The 23,844-nt window shown below is 52.4% G+C and overlaps 1 protein-coding gene and 1 long non-coding RNA gene across 2 annotated transcripts in view; one reads left to right on the plus strand and one right to left on the minus strand.

Annotated features, from left to right (window-relative positions):
• The window catches only part of LOC140910938 (retinol dehydrogenase 13-like), a 41,475-nt gene that overhangs the window by 6,474 nt on the left and 11,157 nt on the right, over nt 1-23,844 (minus strand). The window contains exons 2-4 of the mRNA XM_073343128.1: nt 12,573-12,812; nt 10,160-10,249; nt 9,643-9,831 (exon numbers count right to left, since the gene is read on the minus strand). Coding sequence (XP_073199229.1) covers nt 9,643-9,831; nt 10,160-10,249; nt 12,573-12,812 — 519 coding nt within the window. The remainder of the gene's footprint in view (nt 1-9,642; nt 9,832-10,159; nt 10,250-12,572; nt 12,813-23,844) is intronic.
• LOC140910939 (uncharacterized) lies at nt 9,929-17,791 on the plus strand. The gene is made up of 3 exons (XR_012158799.1): nt 9,929-11,094; nt 11,501-11,584; nt 15,763-17,791. It is a non-coding gene; the product is annotated as an uncharacterized lncRNA (long non-coding RNA).

The following is a 23,844-nucleotide window of genomic DNA, read 5'->3' on the forward strand; positions in this document are numbered from 1 at the left end:
TGCTGCTGCCAAGCCAGTTCTGCCCCATTCTGTATTTGTGCATTTGTTTTTTCTTCCCTAGGTGTAGCACCTCACATTTGTCTTTGCTGAATTTCATGTTGTTGTCTATAGCCCAGTTCTCCAATTTATCAAGATCTCTCTGGATTTTAGCTCTAGCCTCCAAAGTGTCTTCAACCTCCCCAGCTTTGTATCATCTGCAAACTGGATCAGTGTGCTCTCTATACTTACAGCCACGTCATTAATAAAGATGTTAAATAACATTGGACCCAGAACAGATCCCTGTGGAACCCCACTTGAGACCTTCCTCTAATCTGACATCATTCCATTAATAGTTACTCTTTGTTTGTGGTTGTTTAGCCAATTATGTATCCACCTAATGGTAGCTCTGCTGAGCCCACATTTCTCCAGCTTACTTATTAGAATGTCATGTGGAACTGTGCCAAAAGCCTTAATAGCCAGGTATATTATGTCCACCACCTTTTCCCCATCCACCAAATCAGTTACCCCGTCAGAGAAGGAAATCTAGCTGGTTTGGCATGATTTGTTCTTGGTAAATCCATGGTGGCTGCTGGTGATCACCCCTTCATCCTCCAGGTATTTGCAAATGGAATGTTTTATACATGGCTGTCGTAGCTTCCCAGGTATGGAGGACAGGCTAACTGGTCAATAGTTCCCTGACTCCTCCGTTTTCCCCCTTTTAAAGATGGGCACCACCTCAGCCCTTCTCCAGTCTTCCAGAACCTCTCCTGTCATCCATCAGTTTGTAAATATTATTGACAGTGGCGCCAAGATTTCTTCTGACAATTCCTTCAGTGCCCGGCCGTGAACGGCACCAGCCCTGCTGACTTGAATTCTAATTAGTTAGAAGATCTCTGGTTCTTTACTTCTCCGGATCTGCATCCCTTCCCCTTTATTGCCTATGGTAACTTGACTAGCTGTCTGGTCAGATGACATTTTTGTGAGCAGACTGACGCAAGGTAGGCATTGAGCATCTCTGCCTTCCTATCATCTTCTGTTACCAGCTCACCTTCTCCATTGAACAGCGCACCCACTCCGTCCTTGTGCTTTCTTTTTTGTGTGACGTATTTGCACAACCCCTTCTTGTCTCTAACCTTCCTTGCCAGTTGTAACGCCTTCCTTGCCTTGGCTTTCCTGATTCTGTCCCTATACGCTCACGCTGTCCCATGTATCCTTCTGCGACATTATGAGTGTAAAATTTTTAATATCTCATTGAAAGGTGACACAGGGCCAGAAAGAGTTAATTAACTCACAGACTGACATGACCCATGGCCAAACTTTAAAGACAGGTTAGGAAGAGATGTAAATTAATAGAGCTTTGAAATGCAGCTGGCATGGTTAGAGATAGAAGGGTAGATGTTTCCTCAGGTCTTGTGATGTAAGCAAACAAGTCTTCTCTAGTGTTAAAGCTTTGATTCAAAGATCAAAAAAGGGGTATTAATATTTAGGAAGATACTTGAGTGAGATAAGAAAAGGAGGACTTGTGGCACCTTAGAGACTAACCAATTTATTTGAGCATAAGCTTTCGTGAGCTACAGCTTACTTCATCGGATGCATACTGTGGAAAGTGTAGAAGATCTTTTTATACACAAAAAGCATGAAAAAATACCTCCCCCCACCCCACTCTCCTGCTGGTAATAGCTTATCTAAAGTGACCACTCTCCTTACAATGTGTATGATAATCAAGTTGGGCCATTTCCAGCACAAATCCAGGTTTTCTCCCCCCCCCCCTCCCCCCCACACACAAACCCACTCTCCTGTTGGTAATAGCTTATCTAAAGTGACCACTCTCCTTACAATGTGTATGATAATCAAGGTGGGCCATTTCCAGCACAAATCCAGGGTTTAACAAGGACGTCTGGGGGGTGGGGGGGTAGGAAAAAACAAGGGGAAATAGGTTACCTTGCATAATGACTTAGCCACTCCCAGTCTCTGTTCAAGCCTAAGTTAATTGTATCCAATTTGCAAATGAATTCCAATTCAGCAGTTTCTCGCTGGAGTCTGGATTTGAAGTTTTTTTGTTGTAATATCGCAACTTTCATGTCTGTAATCACGTGACCAGAGAGATTGAAGTGTTCTCCCACTGGTTTATGAATGTTATAATTCTTGACATCTGATTTGTGTCCATTTATTCTTTTACGTAGAGACTGTCCAGTTTGACGAATGTACATGGCAGAGGGGCATTGCTGGCACATGATGGCATATATCACATTGGTGGATGTGCAGGTGAACGAGCCTCTGATAGTGTGGCTGATGTTATTAGGCCCTGTGATGGTGTCCCCTGAATAGATATGTGGGCACAGTTGGCAACGGGCTTTGTTGCAAGGATAGGTTCCTGGGTTAGTGGTTCTGTTGTGTGGTGTGTGGTTGCTGGTGAGTATTTGCTTCAGGCTGGGGGGCTGTCTGTAGGCAAGGACTGGCCTGTCTCCCAAGATTTGTGTGAGTGTTGGGTCGTCCTTCAGGATAGGTTGTAGATCCTTAATAACACGCTGGAGGGGTTTTAGTTGGGGGCTGAAGGTGACGGCTAGTGGCGTTCTGTTATTTTCTTTGTTAGGCCTGTCCTGTAGTAGGTGACTTCTGGGAACTCTTCTGGCTCTGTCAATCTGTTTCTTCACTTCAGCAGGTGGGTATTGTAGTTGTAAGAATGCTTGATAGAGATCTTGTAGGTGTTTGTCTCTGTCTGAGGGGTTGGAGCAAATGCGGTTGTATCGCAGAGCTTGGCTGTAGACAACGGATCACGTGGTGTGGTCAGGGTGAAAGCTGGAGGCATGTAGGTAGGAATAGCGGTCAGTAGGTTTCCGGTATAGGGTGGTGTTTATGTGACCATTATTTATGAGCACTGTAGTGTCCAGGAAGTGGATCTCTTGTGTGGACTGGACCAGGCTGAGGTTGATGGTGGGATGGAAATTGTTGAAATCATGAGTGAAATAGTATCATTGTCTATATGTCTCTTTGAAGGTTGTGGTAACCGGTATCTGAACTGTTTAATGGATAAATTATCCTGTGATGTTTGGGAGAAGGAAAGTTAAGCCTATTGTTTTCTCAGGCCAAAAGGCTGCAGGAAATGTATAAAAACCCTGGGACACGTTCCTTCTTCATCTCAGATCTGCTCTGGGTTTCAAGAGGGGGAAACCTTAAGCCACAAGGATTGAGATCCCCAGGTACTGGCTGGAGTCACCCTGAATATGGACATTGGACTAAAACCTATGGACTATTTCTAAAAGGACTTTTTGGCAACTACAAGCTCATCTCTGCTATGTATCTGGACCTCAAGAAACTGAACTCAAATCTGTCTGTATATTGATCTTTTAACCAACACTCAGTTTCTTTTCTTTTTTAATAAATTTTAGTTTAGTTAACAAGAATTGACTATAAGAGTGTATTTGAAATAAGATCTAAGTTTTATATTGACCTGGATGTGTGGCTGGTCCTTTGGGATCAGAAGAACCTTTTCTTTTATATGACGAGATAAGATTTTCAGTAATCATCGTCATATCTGACATGCGTGTCTGGATGGAAGCCTGAGGCTGGATACTTTAAGGGAACTGTGTTGTTTAGACTTCTAAGTAACCAGGGAGGCACTACAGAAGTCGTTTTGTGCTGGCTTAGTAAATCTAAGTATTGGAATATCCACCAGCGTTTGGGGTTTGTCTGCCCTGTTGCATTTGCAGTTCACCCTAATTGAGTGACCTCAGCTGGCTCCCACAGACAGCATCATCACAACTTCCTTGGTGACATGCCCCTTCTTCCATTTCCTGGATGGATCCCTTTTCGTTTTTAAAAACTCCCTGGTAGCCAGATCCTACAGGTCAAGACCAAGGACCAGAGACCTAGTGGGAGCCACTGGAGATCACACGGCCCACTTGCTCCCTGGGAGAAGCAAACTCCAGGAAGTTTTTGGAAAGCGTAGGGGACAATTTCCTGGCGCAAGTGCTAGAGGAGCCAACTAGGGGGGGTGCTTTTCTTGACCTGCTGCTCACAAACCGGGTAGAATTAGTGGGGGAAGCAAAAGTGGATGGGAATCTGGGAGGCAGTGACCATGAGTTGGTTGAGTTCAGGATCCTGACGCAGGGAACAAAGGTAAGCAGCAGGATACGGACCTTGGACTTCAGGAAAGCAGACTTCGACTCCCTCAGGGAACGGATGGCCAGGATCCCCTGGGGGACTAACTTGAAGGGGAAAGGAGTCCAGGAGAGCTGGCTGTATTTCAAGGAATCCCTGTTGAGGTTACAGGGACAAACCATCCCGATGAGTCGAAAGAATAGTAAATATGGCAGGCGACCAACTTGGCTTAATGGTGAAATCCTAGCGGATCTTAAACATAAAAAAGAAGCTTACAAGAAGTGGAAGGTTGGACATATGACCAGGGAAGAGTATAAAAATATTGCTCGGGCATGTAGGAATGTTATCAGGAGGGCCAAATCGCACCTGGAGCTGCAGCTAGCCAGAGATGTCAAGAGTAACAAGAAGGGTTTCTTCAGGTATGTTGGCAACAAGAAGAAAGCCAAGGAATGTGTGGGCCCCTTACTGAATGAGGGAGGCAACCTAGTGACAGAGGATGTGGAAAAAGCTAATGTACTCAATGCTTTTTTTGCCTCTGTTTTCACTAACAAGGTCAGCTCTCAGACTGCTGCGCTGGGCATCACAAAATGCGGAAGAGATGGCCAGCCCTCTGTGGAGATAGAGGCGGTTAGGGACTATTTAGAAAAGCTGGACATGCACAAGTCCATGGGGCCGGACGAGTTGCATCCGAGAGTGCTGAAGGAATTGGCGGCTGTGATTGCAGAGCCACTGGCCATTATCTTTGAAAACTCGTGGCGAACCGGGGAAGTCCCGGATGACTGGAAAAAGGCTAATGTAGTGCCAATCTTTAAAAAAGGGAAGAAGGAAGATCCTGGGAACTACAGGCCAGTCAGCCTCACCTCAGTTCCTGGAAAAATCATGGAGCAGGTCCTCAAAGAATCAATCCTGAAGCACTTGCATGAGAGGAAAGTGATCAGGAACAGCCAGCATGGATTCACCAAGGGAAGGTCATGCCTGACTAATCTAATCACCTTTTATGATGAGATTACTGGTTCTGTGGATGAAGGGAAAGCAGTGGATGTATTGTTTCTTGACTTTAGCAAAGCTTTTGACACGGTCTCCCATAGTATTCTTGTCACCAAGTTAAGGAAGTATGGGCTGGATGAATGCACTATAAGGTGGGTAGAAAGCTGGCTAGATTGTCGGGCTCAACGGGTAGTGATCAATGGCTCCATGTCTAGTTGGCAGCCGGTATCAAGTGGAGTGCCCCAAGGGTCGGTCCTGGGGCCGGTTTTATTCAATATCTTCATAAATGATCTGGAGGATGGTGTGGATTGCACTCTCAGCAAATTTGCAGATGATACTAAACTGGGTGGAGTGGTAGATACGCTGGAGGGGAGGGATAGGATACAGAAGGACCTAGACCAATTGGAAGATTGGGCCAAAAGGAATCTGATGAGGTTCAATAAGGATAAGTGCAGGGTCCTGCACTTAGGACGGAAGAACCCAATGCACAGCTACAGACTAGGGACCGAATGGCTAGGCAGCAGTTCTGCAGAAAAGGACCTAGGGGTGACAGTGGACGAGAAGCTGGATATGAGTCAGCAGTGTGCCCTTGTTGCCAAGAAGGCCAATGGCATTTTGGGATGTATAAGTAGGGGCATAGCGAGCAGATCGAGGGACGTGATCGTTCCCCTCTATTCGACATTGGTGAGGCCTCATCTGGAGTACTGTGTCCAGTTTTGGGCCCCACACTTCAAGAAGGATGTGGATAAATTGGAGAGAGTCCAGCGAAGGGCAACAAAAATGATTAGGGGACTGGAACACATGAGTTATGAGGAGAGGCTGAGGGAGCTGGGATTGTTTAGCCTGCAGAAGAGAAGAATGAGGGGGGATTTGATAGCTGCTTTCAACTACCTGAAAGGGGGTTCCAAAGAGGATGGCTCTAGACTGTTCTCAATGGTAGCAGATGACAGAACGAGGAGTAATGGTCTCAAGTTGCAGTGGGGGAGGTTTAGATTGGATATTAGGAAAAACTTTTTCACTAAGAGGGTGGTGAAACACTGGAATGCGTTACCTAGGGAGGTGGTAGAATCTCCTTCCTTAGAGGTTTTTAAGGTCAGGCTTGACAAAGCCCTGGCTGGGATGATTTAACTGGGAATTGGTCCTGCTTTGAGCAGGGGGTTGGACTAGATGACCTTCTGGGGTCCCTTCCAACCCTGATATTCTATGATTCTATGATTCTAAGCAGTGTGTAATACATTCTGCACCAACTGCAGGCTCTGAGTGGCCTTCAGGTGCAGTTAGCATGACCAGATGTCCCCATTTTATAGGGACAGTCCCGGTTTTTGGGTCTTTTTCGTATATAGGCTCCTATTACCCTCCCACCCCCGTCCCGATTTTTCATATTTGCTGTCTGGTCACCCTAGGTGCACCCTATGTGGAACCAATGGCACTGACCAACTTTCAGGGGACGTAGGCCTGGAGAGCTACTATGAGGTCTGCCACCGAGGGGCCAGCTCACAGTGGGGCAGGAAGGGCCTTAAACAGCAGGGTGAGAGGGCGGGGGTTAGTGACAGCCTTGGAGTGACAAAGGCCCCTGAGAACGGATGATCAGACAGACTTTCTGCCATCTAACATGTGATCACGTGAACAGCGTGGGCACCCAGAGGTAATCACAGCTCCCCCCGGGGCAAGGAGCCAGGCCTTGAGGCTGCACTGTGCGTCACGCAGGCCCAAGCCAGAGGGATAGGTTTGCAGATGAAAGCAAGGCTGATATAAGGACATGATGAAATGAACAAGATGCAAAGATCATGCCCAGCTTGTTCTCAGGGACAGCTGTCTCCCGGGAAGGAGTCACCACACCGAATGACTCAATGGAAAGGCCCAAGGCAACAGAATTTCAGTGCAGCCAAAGCAGATCCCAGCTGGGTGAGAAATGCTAGGGCTCACAGCGCCGAAGAGCTGGGAACACATGGGGCGTTTCTCACCTGCTCCGGGCATGCCCGTGAAGCTGTAAGAGGAGATGGACCCAGTTCCCCTCTCACTAACACTGGTGTGGATCAGTGGAGCTGCCCCAGGTCAAAACCACCAAATGAGGGGAGAATCAGGCACTGTGAGATACGGAGAAAATCACAGCACTGAAAGAGGCCTGGGAGGGCAGAGATGCCAGTCAGGGCACAATGCCTGGGGATCAGAAACTGCAAATCCTTAGCGCCATTGTGGCCATGCCGGCTGCCAGGGCCAGTACCATGGGGAAGAGCTGAAGGAGCACGGGGCTTGGCCATGGCAAGTTCCCCCAGAGTCTATAGGAGAGAGAGTCCAACCCAGTGCCCTTTTCTAGACCCAGCAAATGGACAGAAGAAGGGGGGAAAGTTAGCCCAGGATAATGAGCTCCAGACAGGTGACTTGCCAAAGTCTGCACTCCATCCAACTCGGTCTCCTGTTGCTGACAGTGGCCAGCACCAGCTGCTCCAAAGCAAGGAGCAAGAACCCAGGCAGGAGGCAGTGACAGGATAATCTGCCCTGGGGGGAAATTCCTGACCGCTGATCGTTAGAGATTCGTGTGTGCCCTGACGCAGAAAAGTTCCCACCCTTTATTCTGTAACTCTGATTGTTCTCATTATCCAGGTGACCCTTCACTGTCCCCTGCTAAACTCTTGGTCTCAACCACATAGGGTGGCAGTGGGTTCCACAGGCTAATTACACACAGTGTAACAGTATTGCCTTTGGTCAGGTTTAAATGTTCTGCCTGTCAGTTTCATTGACTTTTGCCTTGTTCTTGTGTTGTGGAGGGTCAATACAAGTGCCCCATTTGCTCGGTCCCATTCGCTATGCTGCCCCCCAGTATTCGTCTTCTCTCAGAACAAAACACCCCCTTGTTTGCCAGGAGAGCTGCAGGAGGGCTGAGATCATGCAGGGGCTGTTCTAATTTCTGTCTATCTCAGGTGCTATCACTGTAGCATCTGAAGCCTCACAGCCTGAATCTTCAGTGCCTTGATCCTCACAGGCCCCCCATGCACCAGGCCGCGTTACAGCTACTGGTTCGGTTATACCTTGTTATGGGCCAGGCCTGGTCACCACCTTCCGTAGTGGATAGGTGTCAAGAAATCATTGTGAGGAGGTCGCTGAAACAATAGCAGTAGCCCCCCAAAACACAAGCACATGGAAATGGTGTGTAGAAGCTAAAACATGTGGCCCAAGAGGACTGGTGGAAGGGGGGGCGTGGGGGGTGAGAGAGAGGGAGGGCATGTTGAAGCAGCAAGAGAAAGCCAAGTCAACAGTAACAGACAACTAGTAATGTGGCCATGAGCGAGAGCTCAGAGAGACAGCTCTTTGGGCGCAGAGTGCTGGCGGTAGGCAGGCCTGGAGCAGCAAGCAGACGCTGGCTCCTGCTGTTTGATTTCTATGTTCAGGGGAACAGGGCTTCGTACACCTTTTGTAAAGAAACAAGACTGCACCAAAGAAATCCCTGACTCTCACCAATTCATCCTCCGACCTGGAACAACGAACAAGAGCCCCAACTTCTGCTTAGCTTCTCAGGTCACAAAGGGCAACACTGTTATCCCCATGGGTACAGAAAGAAACCGAAACCCAGAGATTGATTTCAGTGGATGTTAGGCACCAAAATACCTTTGAAAATCTGGCCATTGGGTCTTGATTTCACTGTGGCATCAAGAGAGGTTTGGAAATTTACATGGACAGTGAAAACAACCCAAGTTACAGAAATAAAAGCTGGTAATTCCTGCTGCCTGGTTAGCCCAGCCTTGCCCCAGACCCTCACCAGCTACTCAGGACCAGTGGGGCCACATGGGAATTGCTGTGAAGTCAAACCCCACCCCACTCCCTGGGGTGTGCCCCGGGACCCTGGCAGCTTCTCACCGAGCCCTAGAAAATGTCCACGGTGCGGTGTCCTCCCTGGCTCAGGAAGCAGCGGAAGGGCTAGCAGAGCTCACGATGGAATGAGCAGCCCCCGGCACAGCCAGCCTGGGAAGCAGACAAGCTCTCACTCCCTCAATCCCCCCCCCCCCCCGCTTACACATCTTCCTGCAAAGCTCACAGCCCCCCCGGAGTTGCTCACGTGCGAGGAGGCCGTGACGCCTAGCAGCATCTGTTCTTTACCTCGAGGAGTCACACCCTTGACATCGCTGGGGAGTAATTTGGGAATGCTGCAAGCACAGACTCCCTCTCCCCCCTTCTCCCCCGGGTCCCACAACTGGGGCGAGTCGAGTGAGTGCAGCTGCCCAGTGGAACAAGAGCCGGGACAGAGCACCCACAGCTGCGGTAACTGGGCCAGGGGGTGTCTGCAGGACAGGGCAGCTCTTAGATGGCAGGGATTAGGCTCAGGACCCTCCTCAGGGAATTCAGGGCTGGGTGGGACCACCCCCCGTGAGGCCTGTCTGCTGCAACCCACCGGGCCCGGGACAGCGCCTCTGAGTCACAGGGCCAGTGGCCATCACTTCCCTTTCTGCCAAGGTGCTGCGTAAATCCAGGGGGGCGTGAGGCGTGAACACAGCTGTGGGAGGGTTCAGGAGGGGCCACGGGGCCCTGGTCTCTTGGGGGCACTGGCCTCTGCCGGCACCAGGGCGGGATCACACTGACCTGTGCCCTGCAGCCTCCTGGCCAGCTCCTTGGTGAACAGGACGTTCATGAGCTTGGTGTTCCTGTAGGTCTGGTAAAAGTCTTTGGTCCTCTCCTCCCCGGTCAGGTGCTTCATGTTGACCATGCCCTGGAAGTGTACGAAGGACGAGACGTTCACGATGCGGGCGGGAGCGGACGCCTTCATGGTGTCTGTGCGGGGGAGGGGAAAAGTGAACAGGCAAGTCAGTGGGTGGCGTGGGAGGGGGGCTCCCACATGGGAAGGAGGGGCCGGGGAGAAGCCCCAGCTCAGAGAGACCCTTCGGCAGCAGACGGGGGGTCAGCTCCCAGCCCCGGCACAGCCAGAGCAAGACCTGGGTCCATGCCCCAGGGGAATGCCAGGGGCAGCAGGGCAGCCCTCTCCCAGCCCAGCCAGTCCCCAGTTCCTGGGACAGCCCCTTCCCCAGCCCCGCAGTGCCCAATGCCGGGGGCAGCCCCTCCCCCAGCCCAGCGAGTGCCCAGTTCCTGGGGCAGCTCTTACCCAGCAGCAAATTGGTAAGAAGAAAAGGGCCCAAGTAGTTGGTGGCGAACGTCTGCTCCAGCCCCTCGGAGGTGATGGAGAACGGCAAACCTGGAAGAGAAGAGGGGACTGGCACAGCAGGCCCTGGCTGGGCAGTCGGGGGTGGGTGGCTGTGTGTGCCATTTGGATTCGTCCTCCCCAGAAGCACAGTTATCACCGTGGTTGATACCCTCTAACAGACTGTCAGACCAGGGAGGTCATAAAAACTCTCCCCCGCGCAAGGGAAAGGGAACAAGGGATGGTGTCACCATGGAAGCCTCACGCAATACTTGCTTGCAGTGTAGCTGTAGCTGTTTCGGCCCCAGGATATTAGAGAGATGAAGTGGGCACAAGGCGGCTGAGGTGGGTATTGGTCCTATAAAGGCCTCACCCATCTTGTCTCTTTACTTAATACTTGACATTTCAAAGGTTTTCGCTGTTTTCCCCTCTTTTCTGTATCTTTAATAACCGGCTAAACGGATGCTTAATGGGGTGTTTGCCAGGGCGCTAAGCAGGCTGAGGTCTGTGTGTACCAAACCCCAGACCTGGTTTAAACACGGTATAATGTGGCTGGGTTACATTAAGACCTGTAGCCCATATAGTTAATCTAAACGAATACATTGCTGGCACCCAGTGTGGGGCTAGAGGGTTAAACCCCTGGAGGTTGCTTTCCTGTACCTGGAGGTTCTTCGAGATGTGCGGTCCCGGGCCGTATCCCACGCGCGGGGGACGCATGCAGACCTGCATGCCCTGTAGCTTTCCTCCTGCTCCAAACTGAGGGCACAAAAGGCCGTGCAGTCTGATGCCTCTCCAGTTCCTTCTCTTACAGCAAATCCAGAGAATCGGCAGTAGAAGGGATGGAGAGTGGGTGTGGGATACAGACGGGACCACACATCTCAAAGAACCTCCAGTTACAGGTAGGTCATCTCCATGTCTTCTTCAAGTGTGCAGGCGATGAGCAAGCAGGGAGCAAACAGGAGGTGGGTGGGAGGAGGCAGAGTCTTTGTAGTACCGCCGTGCCCACAGCTAGACCTGCCGTAGAAGGCTGGACCAAAGCATAAGGTCTCATGAAGGCGTGTGGGGCGCTCCAGGAGCCTGCTCTACATATCTCTAGTCGGGGTACGTCTCTTGGGGTACAGCAGAGGTTGCTTGAGTTCTGGTGGAATGGGCCCTGACCCCTTCTGGGGGAGGCACGTGGGCTGGTTGGTGACAAAGAATAAGGCAGCCAGGGATCTATTTCAAAAGCCACTGCACAGATAGAGCTGGACCCCTTGATCTCTCTGCTATGGAACAAATAGTTGAGGTGTCTTTTATCCTTTGTAGATAAAAGGCCAGTGCCCTTCAGACGTCCAGAGAACACAGCCTCCTCTCTTAAACTGAGGCCCACGGCTTAGGAAACAAATACTGGTAAGTGGATGGTTGGACTCGTCTGAAACGACTGTAGGGATGAATCTTGGTGTGGGCGCAGGGAGAACTTTTCTTTACTGAAGGTAACGTCTGACAAATCCACCGTGAGCGCTCCCAGCTCCCTGAATTCTGGCTGATGGTCTTACGACTAGAAAGGCCACTTTCATAGAAAGATGGGCCACAAAGCACACGTCTAGAGGTGACTTCTCCTTTTCTACATTGATACAAGCAGGGTCCATGTTACACCCTTACGCTTTTTGTTATTATCCTGAACCTTGTACTGGCAAGTTCGAGCAAAACATCCCCATCCATTATCCTGTTGGTCCCCCCTTACCTTTGGAGATTCCCTCTCCCATCTCCTAGGAATGTCTTCAGGCCATTTCTCTGGGTGCTACTGCGCGATCCTCTCCAGTCAGGAATGTGCTTACTTGGGGCTAGCTCATGCCTGCCCCACCCAGGCCTACTCTGCTTCACGGTCTCTCCTTCATACAGTTAGCTGTGCCAGGGGCTCCAGCAAGGCCTACAGGGAGTTCTGCAGGCAGGGCTGGGCAGACGTGGCTGGTATCTGGGCGCAGGGGAGGGGGGTTCTGCAGGCAGGGCTGGGCAGACGTGGCTGGTATCTGGGCGCAGGGGAGGGGGGTTCTGCAGGCAGGACTGGGCAGACGTGGCTGGTATCTGGGCGCAGGGGAGGGGTACTGCAGGCAGGGCTGGGCAGACTTGGCTGGTATCTGGGCGCAGGGGAGGGGGGTTCTGCAGGCAGGGCTGGGCAGACGTGGCTGGTATCTGGGCGCAGGGGAGGGGAGGGGAGTTCTGCAGGCAGGGCTGGGCAGACGTGGCTGGTATCTGGGCGCAGGGGAGGGGAGGGGAGTTCTGCAGGCAGGGCTGGGCAGACGTGGCTGGTATCTGGGCTCAGGGGGAGGGGTACTGCAGGCAGGGCTGGGAAGACTCTGCTGAAGGCCTGTCCCCATCCCTGCGCGATGCCACCAACCTGAGACTCCGGCGTTATTGACCAGAATGTCCAGCCGCTTCTCCTCCTGCTGGATCTGCTTAGCAAACCGCCGGATGGAGGCCATGTTGCTGAGGTCCACGATCCTCAGAGGCACGTTTGGGTTCCCGGTGGCCCTCTGGATTTCCTCCGCGGCTGCCTGCCCCTGCTCTCTGCTGCAACAGGCGAGGATGGTACGGGCATTCCTGTGGGCCAGGTCCAAGGCGACGTATTTCCCGATGCCTGTGGGCACAGGCCTGCGTCACATGGTGCTGGTTACGCTGGCTGCTCTAACGGCCCCTTCTGCCTCCAGAACTCAGCCCCTTTGTTTGCCCCAGTGCCCGACACCTCTCTGCCATTCCCTGCCAACATCCGCCCCCTCCCCGGCGCGAAGGAGCAGGTCACTGGAGAGCGAGGAGGGTGCGGGACACAGCCGGGGAGGTCCTGTTTTCTTGCAGGCATCTCAGAAGAACTGGGCTTGCAGGAAGGGTTGAGCGGAGGGCCCGGGCAGTGGGGCAGGAAGGAGAGGGAGCAGGGGGGAAGCAGACAGGGAGGAGCAGGGCTTCCAGCAGTGGCCAGGCTGGAGCAATGGCAGCGGGAGTCCTGCAGATCCCAAGGCAACCGTGGGAGGTGGTGGGAAAGGGGTGAGGAGCCTCCCCCCAACAAGGGAGTAGGCCCCGGATGCCCTGCCCGTAGGAACAGCCACCCCCGGGCCCAGTGGCAGGGCTGGCTGCCCAGAGGGGCCGAGCAGCGGCACTGATCGACCCGCACGGCGTGGGGCAGTCAGAGCATCTCGGAGGACACCTCTGCCCCAAGGAGCAGAGGGGTCTCGGTGCTGGCCCTGGGGAGCTGGGCCCCCTGCCTGCCCTGCCGGCGAGGGGCAGCACTCAGCTCCCTTGGGCCTGGACTCAGTGTGGGGAGGGGAGAGTGGCCAGATGGGGCCCCGGGGGAGTGGGGGGAGGACAGCCAGACAGGATCCTGGAGGGGGAGCGGGAGGACAGCCAGACGGGGCCCTGGAGGGGGAGGGGGAGGATGGCCAGATGGGGCCCTGGAGGGGGAGGGGGAGGGCAGCCAGACGGGATCCTGGAGGGGGAGCGGGAGGACAGCCAGATGGGGCCCTGGAGGGGGAGGGGGAGGACAGCCAGACGGGGCCCCGGGGGGGTTGATGAGGAGGATGGCCAGATGGGGCCCTGGAGGGAGAGGGGGAGGACGGCCAGACAGGGCCCTGGAGGGGGAGGGGGAGGACGGCCAGACAGGGCCCTGGGGGGTGGATGAGGAGGATGGCCAGATGGGGCCCTGGGGGCGGGGGGAGGACGGCCAGATGGGGTCCTGGAGGGGGAGGGGGAGGACGGCCAGACGGGGTCCTGGAGGGGGTGGGGGGAGAACGGCCAGACGGAACCCTGGAGTGGGAGGGGGAGGACGGCCAGACGGGGTCCTGGAGGGGGAGGGGGAGCGGGAGGATGGCCAGACGGGGCCCTGGAGTGGGAGGGGGAGGACAGCCAGATGGGGTCCTGGAGGGGGAGGGGGAGCGGGAGCGGGAGGACGGCCAGACGGGGCCCTGGAGTGGGAGGGGGAGGGCAGCCAGACGGGGCCCGGGGGGTGGATGAGGAGGACGGCCAGACGGGGCCCTGGAGTGGGAGGGGGAGGACGGCCAGATGGGGTCCTGGAGGGGGAGGGGGAGCGGGAGCGGGAGGACGGCCAGACGGGGCCCTGGAGTGGGAGTGGGAGGGCAGCCAGACGGGGCCCGGGGGGTGGATGAGGAGGACGGCCAGACGGGGCCCTGGAGTGGGTGGGGGAGGACGGCCAGACGGGGCCCTGGAGTGGGAGGGGGAGGACGGCCAGATGGGGTCCTGGAGGGGGAGGGGGAGGACGGCCAGATGGGGTCCTGGAGGGGGAGGGGGAGCGGGAGGACGGCCAGACGGGGCCCTGGAGTGGGAGGGGGAGGGCAGCCAGACGGGGCCCGGGGGGTGGATGAGGAGGACGGCCAGACAGGGCCCGGGGTGGGAGGGGGGGAGGGGGTTTCACTATGTGGGTATTCACTGCGTCACCCCAGCTTTAGTTGCCTTCTCTCCCTCAACTGTTCCCCCCACCGGCCTCTCCCTGCCCCGGCTCCTCACTCAGTGCCTCCGGGGCACCCCAGCCTGGACTGCCCAAACCCCCCTGCCGGGCCCAGCATGAGGCAATCGCTGGAGGGCAGCCAGCCGCCTGGCCCCCCCGGGCGCTCGGCCCACGCCCCCCCACTGACCCAGGCCGGGGGCAGGCTGCGTCAGCGGTGTGCGGGCCAGGGCGCCCCCTCCCCACGGCGGTCACAGGCTCAGGCGGGTTGGTGGCTGCTCCATGCAGGTCTCTCAGATTTGGCAATCAGCCCCCCTTCCCACCCACTGCCCGTGGGGGTCCAAGCTTCCCGGTGTGCCAAAGGGGGCAGAGGTCCAAAAAACAGGGGTGAAAATAGAGCCTCCGGGGCCGGGGGGGGTGGGGGTGGGAGCGGGCAGGGAAAGCGAGCAGCCTGCCGGCTCCATTCTGGTTTCTGACTCTTGGCTCCGGCTCTGACTCTGGCTCACCCTTCGGCTGAGGCTTCGGCTTCTGATTCCAGTTCTGCCCTTCAGCTTGGCCCCTCGGCTCTGACACCAGCTTCACCCTGAGACTGGCGCCTGACTCCTGGATCTACGCTTGGCATTTCCCCGGGCTTCCACCAGAGCCGCCAGGCAAGGCCCTGGCAGCTTGCAGTTCGAGCAGCCCGGAAAAGACCAGGCATAGGAAGGGTGCAGGCTGAATGACGTGGAGGTCCCTTCTGGAACCACCACAGCAGGACCCGTAGGTGCAGACCCTGTGGGTGCTCCAGCCCTGGAGGCGTGGGGTGGAGGGGGGCAGGAAGAGGCGGGGCAGAGGGGGGGCTCGAGGAAGGGGTGGAGCAGGGGGTTGAGCAACCCCCGGGGGAGAGGCAGTTGGCACCTCTGTCGGCACCCCCTCCCAGTGCCTGGTAGTCCAAAGTGCAGCCAGCCGCTGGCAGCACTACTGGCAAGGACTCAGAGGCTCTTTTACAGCTGAACTAGCTGGGGTGGGACCACTTAGCCGAGGGGCCCGGAGCGAGCCATGCATCGGGCCTGGCAACCGACTAACAGAACGAGGGCAGGCAAAGACGTGTATCAGCCAACCCCCGCTGAACCAGTCCCTTCCCCCCATATGACTCCAGGTAATCTGCCAGACCCCGAGCCAACGCAGAGTGACCAAATTCCATCCCAGCTCTCCACCGATGAAACGGACCGGCACCAAACCCAACCGAGAACCTCTGCCCCTCTGGGTCAGACAACTCCAGGACCCAGGTCCAGCAGCAGGGCCGGAGCTGGGTCAGTACCTCACTCCACCACACCATGAGCCACCCCACTGGAATCCTGACACCCCTAACCGGAGCACCGCTCCACTTCGTCTGACCCTCCCCTTCAGCACCCTGCAATGCCCAGCCTCCACTTGGAGGCATTGGTCGACTCGGACACAGCTGGTAACTTCATTGATCAAGAAATTGTCAAGGGTCATCGGGTTCCTACCCTCCACAAGGACTCCCCTCAGCTCGTTGAGACCATCAAGGGGTCACCTCTCTCTTCAGAGCCCGTCACCTATCAAACAGCACCTCTGGAGATCATCACCAGCAGCGGTCACCGGGAATCATGGAGTTCAGGGTGATCTGTGCCCCACATTCACCAGTTGTCTTTGGTGCCCCTTGGCTTGTTGCCCATGACTCCCTAATTGGCTGGTAATCGTTGTTCACTGCAGTGCCAACGAGAATGCCTCCTGAGCCCCTGTCCACAGTCAACCATGCTCTGTGGTTCACTCCAACCCCCGAGACTCCAGGAGAGGCAAGCAGCAGGCCAAGCCACACCGAAGATTCCTGTCAAATACCTGGAATTTGCCAAGGTGTTTGACAAACTGAAGTCAGACCCCCTACCACCCCACTGCCATTACAACTGCCCTATTGAACTCAGCCCGGGAACAGAGGTTCCCTTCGGATGCATTTATGCTCTCTCTGAGCCACAGCTCCAAGCCCCCTGGGAATAGCTAGAGGACAACCTGCAGAAGGACTTTAACCTTGGTGGCACTATATTCTTGGTAACCAAGAAGGATGGTTCTCTCCAACCCTGCATCGAAGACCTGTCACTAAATCAAATCACAGAATGCAATAGGTATCTCTGTCCCCTTATTAAAGAGTTCCTGCAGAGACCCCTCTTCTTAAATGTACTCCTGGGTGGAGCAGATAGCATGGTCAGAATCAGCGAGGAGATGAGCCCGAGAGCGCTCTGAATGAAGCACTACCATTTTAAATATTTGATCATGCTGTATGGCCTCTGTAATGCTCCCACTACCTTCCAGCGTTTTACAAATGACATCGTTAGGGACATCCTTGATCAGTCATGGTCATCTAGGGGACATTCTCATCTTCTCTGCAAATCAAGAGCTCCGTGACTGCTATGTATGTATCATTCCAGATAGACTTCGTCAGAACTAACTCTGTGCCAAGCCTGAAACGTGTGAATTTGACAAGGACACAGTGGAGTTCCTAGGTTACATCATTTCCCCAGCAGAACTAACCCTGGACCCCACAGGATAGCAGCAACCACAGAGTGGAAGGCACCCTCTAATGTGCTGGGGGTTCAACGATTCTTGGGCTTTGCAAACCTTAACCGGCAATTAACAGAACAAGGAGTAACAGTCTCAAGTTGCAGTGGGGGAGGTTTAGGTTGGATATTAGGAAACACTATTTCACTAAGAGGGTGGTGAAGCCCTGGAATGGGTTACCATCCTTTTTAAGGCCTGGCTTGACAAAGCCCTGGCTGGAATGATTTAGTTGGGGTTTGGTCCTGCTTTGAGCTAGGGGTTGGACTAGATGACCTCCTGAGGTCCCTTCCAGCCCTGATATTCTATGTTTCTATGAATTCATTAAGGGGTTTGTTATGCTGCACTCCATATGTTTTATGGAAATATCCTAATGAGTGTGAATATAATGTAACTGGAATATGCTTCATGCAAAAGGTCTCTTGTAAAATATCATTAAAAAGATTATAATCTACTGAGTGTGTTCACCCAATTTGTTTGCATGTTTCACTCTTGTCTCTGAAGCTAGAAATATAAAGTTTCAGAGTAACAGCCGTGTTAGTCTGTATTCGCAAAAAGAAAAGGAGTACTTGTGGCACCTTAGAGACTAACCAATTTATTTGAGCATGAGCTTTCGTGAGCTACAGCTCACTTCATCGGATGCATACTGTGGAAACTGCAGCAGACTTTATATACTATATATGCATCCGATGAAGTGAGCTGTAGCTCACGAAAGCTCATGCTCAAATAAATTGGTTAGTCTCTAAGGTGCCACAAGTCCTCCTTTTCTTTTTTAGAAATATAAAGTATAACTCTGAGGTATGATTGTAATTATGCAAAGTGTGGGCCATTGATGGTGGTTTAGAATCTTGATGGCTCCCATTGACTAGGACAGTTGGCTGTCAATGGCTCTGTTTACTTGCAAGCCTTCCTGCGTATGTGTAAGCCAGCCCGGGAAGAAATGGAGGTTGGAGGGGTCTCACAGGACATGTGGTCAGGTCACATGATGCTGAAATCCATCTTAAATCTGGTACGTTTCCATTTAGAAGGACAGGTGGGGACCCAGAGAGACAAAAGATTCCCGCCTTGGGCCAAAGCTATAAAAGGGGGTGCAACAGAACAAAGGGGGCTGCCAGTCGTGAGAAATCCCCTAGTTACCACCTTAGCTGGAACTAACAAGGACTGTACCAGGGGAAAGGTCGGGCCCAGACTAGGAAGGAGTCTTCAGTCTGTGAAAGAAGCTTATTGGAACTAGGCAGTCGCCTAGGGCACCAAGTGGTTGGGGGCGCCAAAAAGCGGTGCCCGGGCTCGGCAGGGAGAAGCCGCCTTCCGGAGGCACCGGAGAGCCAGAGCGTTGGCTTGTGGGGGCGGCGAGCCCCAGCTATGGAGGAGTCGGTGCGGCGCGGGGGGGAGCAGCCCTGCAAAGGCAGTGGTGCTGCTACCAGGGAGCGGCCATGCTCCCCGCCCCTTCTGCCCAGGCTGCGGCTCGGCACCCCCCCTGGGGGGCTCCTGCAGGCTGCAGAAGATTCACGTGGGCAGCTGCCCCCATGCACCCCCGTCGCTGCCCCTCCGGCTCACATGCCCAGGAGCCGCAGAGGCCGAGCGTGGCGAGTTTAGCCTGGAGGTGCACAGGGGTTGGCGCATAAATGCATATTTAGGGTTCTTCAATAACTTGATATCCCATCACATTGCATTTTTGGCCTTTTGTGTTTGAAAAGCAAATTCTGTGTTCACCGTTGAAAATCTTGGTTACGTTCCAGAACAATGGCACAGAATTCAGAAGAAGCCCTGCCTAGATTATAGTTTATCATGCAAGATGGGAATATTCTTCAGATTTCAGATAAAAAAAGACCAATTACATGGTTGAGGAGTAAATATAAAGTATTTTAATGTGTTTACAGAAAAGTGAGTTTGTTTATACTTGGACCGTCACATCTTAAAAACAGTCGTGTTTTACTAACTGTAATATTGTTAAAAATTCACAAAGAAAGAAAATGATTCTGAAAGTTGAGGATGGAAAAAACAGCCATACGTACCACTGTTTGCCTATGCACCTGTTATAGCCTGTATTTAGACTACTGCATGCCACAAGTGGCCACAGCAATGGTTCCCTCAACCCACCCAGCAATACTGTTAACCTATCCAACTATACTCTCAGCCCAGCAGAAGAATCTGTCCTATGTCGGGGCCTATCCTTCTGTCCCTCCACCCCCACGAACATGATACAGTTCTGTGGTGACCTAGAATCCTATTTTCGACATCTCCGACTCAAGGAATATTTCCAACACACCTCTGAACAGCATACTAACCCACAGAGACCTTCCTACCAAGACTACAAAAGGAAGGATTCTGGGTAGACTCCTCCTGAAGGTCGAAACAGCAGACTGGACTTCTACATAGAGTGCTTCCGCCAACGGACACAGGCTGAAATTGTGGAAAAGCAGCATCACTTACTCCATAACCTCAGCCGTGCAGAACACAATGCCATCCACAGCCTCAGAAACAACTCTGACATCATAATCAAAAAGGCTGACAAAGGAGGTGCTGTTGTCATCATGAATAGGTCAGAATATGAACAAGAGGCTGCTCGGCAGCTCTCCAACACCACTTTCTACAAGCCATTACCCTCTGATCCCACTGAGGGTTATCAAAAGAAACTACAGCATTTGCTCAAGAAACTCCCTGAAAAAGCACAAGAACAAATCCGCACAGACACACCCCTGGAACCCCGACCTGGGATATTCTATCTACTATCCAAGATCCATAAACCTGGAAATCCTGGGCGCCCCATCATCTCAGGCCTTGGCACCCTGACAGCAGGATTGTCTGGCTATGTAGACTCCCTCCTCAGGCCCTACGCTACCAGCACTCCCAGCTACCTTCGAGACACCACTGACTTCCTAAGGAAACTACAATTCATCGGTGATCTTCCTGATAACACCATCCTGGCCACTATGGATGTAGAAGCCCTCTACACCAACATTCCACACAAAGATGGACTACAAGCCGTCAGGAACGGTATCCCCGATAATGTCACGGCTAACCTGGTGGCAGAACTTTGTGACTTTGTCCTCACCCATAACTATTTCACATTTGGGGACAATGTATACCTTCAAATCAGCGGCACTGCTATGGGTATAGAATCATAGAATCATAGAATATCAGGGTTGGAAGGGACCCCAGAAGGTCATCTAGTCCAACCCCCTGCTCAAAGCAGGACCAATTCCCAGTTAAATCATCCCAGCCAGGGCTTTGTCAAGCCTGACCTTAAAAACCTCTAAGGAAGGAGATTCTACCACCTCCCTAGGTAACGCATTCCAGTGTTTCACCACCCTCTTAGTGAAAAAGTTTTTCCTAATATCCAATCTAAACCTCCCCCACTGCAACTTGAGACCATTACTCCTCGTTCTGTCATCTGCTACCATTGAGAACAGTCTAGAGCCATCCTCTTTGGAACCCCCTTTCAGGTAGTTGAAAGCAGCTATCAAATCCCCCCTCATTCTTCTCTTCTGCAGGCTAAACAATCCCAGCTCCCTCAGCCTCTCCTCATAACTCATGTGTTCCAGTCCCCTAATCATTTTTGTTGCCCTTCGCTGGACTCTCTCCAATTTATCCACATCCTTCTTGAAGTGTGGGGCCCAAAACTGGACACAGTACTCCAGATGAGGCCTCACCAATGTCGAATAGAGGGGAACGATCACGTCCCTCGATCTGCTCGCTATGCCCCTACTTATACATCCCAAAATGCCATTGGCCTTCTTGGCAACAAGGGCACACTGCTGACTCATATCCAGCTTCTCGTCCACTGTCACCCCTAGGTCCTTTTCTGCAGAACTGCTGCCTAGCCATTCGGTCCCTAGTCTGTAGCTGTGCATTGGGTTCTTCCGTCCTAAGTGCAGGACCCTGCACTTATCCTTATTGAACCTCATCAGATTACCCGCATGGCCCCACAGGATGCCAACATTTTTATGGCTGACTTAGAACAACGCTTCCTCGGCTCTCGTCCCCTAACGCCCCTACTCTACTTGCGCTACATTGATGACATCTGCATCATCTGGACCCATGGAAAAGAAGCCCTTTAGGAATTCCACCATGATTTCAACAATTTCCATCCCATCATCAACCTCAGCCTGGACCAGTCCACACAAGAGATCCACTTCCTGGACACTATGGTGCTAATAAGCGATGGTCACATAAACACCACCCTATACCGAAAACCTACTGACCGCTATTCCTACCTACATGCCTCCAGCTTTCATCCAGACCACACCACATAATCCATTGTCTACAGCCAAGCTCTACGATACAACTGCATTTGCTCCAACCCCTCAGACAGAGACAAACACCTAAAAGATCTCTATCAAGCATTCTTACAACTACAATACCCACCTGCTGAAGTGAAGAAACAGATTGACGGAGCCAGAAGAGTTCCCAGAAGTCACCTACTACAGGACAGGCCTAACAAAGAAAATAACAGAACGCCACTAGCCGTCACCTTCAGCCCCCAACTAAAACCCCTCCAACGCATTATTAAGGATCTACAACCTATCCTGAAGGATGACCCAACACTCTCACAAATCTTGGGAGACAGGCCAGTCCTTGCCTACAGACAGCCCCGCAACCTGAAACAAATACTCACCAACAACCACATACCACACAACAGAACCACTAACCCAGGAACCTATCCTTGCCACAAAGCCCGTTGCCAACTGTGTCCACATATCTATTCAGGGGACACCATCACAGGGCCTAATCACATCAGCCACACTATCAGAGGCTCGTTCACCTGCACATCCACCATGTGATCTATGCCATCATGTGCCAGCAATGCCCCTCTGCCATGTACACTGGCCAAACTGGACAGTCTCTACGTAAAAGAATGAATAGACACAAATCAGATGTCAAGAACTATAACATTCAAAAACCAGTCGGAGAACACTTCAATCTCTCTAGACACTCGATTACAGACCTAAAAGTGGCAATTCTTCAACAAAAAGACTCCAAAAACAGACTCCAACGAGAGACTGCTGAATTGAAATTAATTTGCAAACTGGATACAATTAATTTAGGCTTGAATAGAGACTGGGAGTGGATGAGTCATTACACAAAGTAAAACTATTTCCCCATATTTATTCCCTCCCCACCCTCCACTGTTCCTCAGTCGTTCTTGTTAACTGTTGGAAATGGCCCACCTTGATTATCACTACAAAAGGTTTTCTCCCCTCCTCCCCCCTCCCTCCCCCCGCTCTCCTGCTTGTAATAGCTCACCTTAAGTGATCACTCTCATTAAAGTTTGTATGGTAACACCCATTGTTTCATGTTCTCTGTGTATATAAAATCTCCCCACTTGTATTTTCCACTGAATGCATCCGATGAAGTGAGCTGTAGCTCACGAAAGCTCATGCTCAAATAAATTGGTTAGTCTCTAAGGTGCCACAAGTCCTCCTTATCCTTTACTATGTAGCAATTTAGTTCCTAGCACAATGGGGCCCCAACTTGGCTGACGCCTCTGACAATACAAATCTTTAAGATTAATATTTTTAAAACACAGGGCCCTGGGAATTGTACTCCATAACTCCATCCAGAGCAGCAGCGTTTCTCCAGCCCCCATGCTTCAGGCACTGAAGCATGTGAATAACTTTAAACAGAGCAGGACGGCTCATGGGGTTGAAGTTCCGCGAGCGCTTCAGTGCTGTATTGTCTAATCATCAGCTCGTAGATGCAATGGCATTTGACGTGCTCTTTAACTATAAACTGACAGATTCGTGTTGTCCTGCACCCTAGGACCCATAGGACGTGGTTGCAAGTCGTCCTGCTTCAGGGACTCACTCTGGGGACCCTTGGTGCATAAATTCCCTCAAAAGGTGCTGGGCTTCAGACTTGGTCATGTTCCCCTTACACCTTTCTCCACAGTGGTTGCAAATATGGTAGCCTGTCCTCGAGGGATGGTGTACCATGCACACGCCCCATCCCTGCTCGCTGGAGTTCTTGGGAGGCAATGTGCCTATTCCATTGAAAATGAGGCATATGGGTGTCATGTTGGCCCAAGGATATGTCTATGTAAGAGCTAGCTCTTCTAGATGTTCCTCTGAGGTGCCTTGCAAGGGAGAAGAATTTGTGTGTTGCAGGAATTCGGAGGAAAAGCTGAGAATAGAACGTGGATCTGCTCACTCCCAGGGACGTGACTCACACACAAGACCTTCCTTCTTTGCAGCATGTATGATTTACATTATAAGAGAAAAAGACTTATAACCCAATAATAAAATATCCCCTCTGCCCTTGTATTGTATGATTGTATTCATTACTGATCATTAAGAAATATCTTTTTAATAATCAAGACGTAACAGGTGCAGTTAGAGTTATAAAGGCCTGTTGGGATTTGCCCCTCAATGAACTGATGTGCGGGGGTGGGGGTGGGGCACGCAAGGTGGAAGTTTTGCCTAGGGCGCAAAATATCCTTCATCGGCCCTGATTCCTCATCAGACCCTTGTGCCCCCGACACACCTGCTCAGAGAGCCTCAGGTGCTCTAGGAAATGTGAAATGAGTGGGAGCGATGCAGAAACGGGGGGTTGGTCCAATGGCACTGCCTGGGTGAACCTGAGAAAGACACTTCATCTACTTTGGACCTCAGTTTCCCATCTGTACAATGACAAAAACAGCCCTGCCCTCCTTATGGGGGTTGAATCT

The sequence above is a fragment of the Lepidochelys kempii genome, chromosome 4, assembly GCF_965140265.1.
Source record: "Lepidochelys kempii isolate rLepKem1 chromosome 4, rLepKem1.hap2, whole genome shotgun sequence".
Lineage (NCBI taxonomy): Eukaryota > Metazoa > Chordata > Testudines > Cheloniidae > Lepidochelys > Lepidochelys kempii.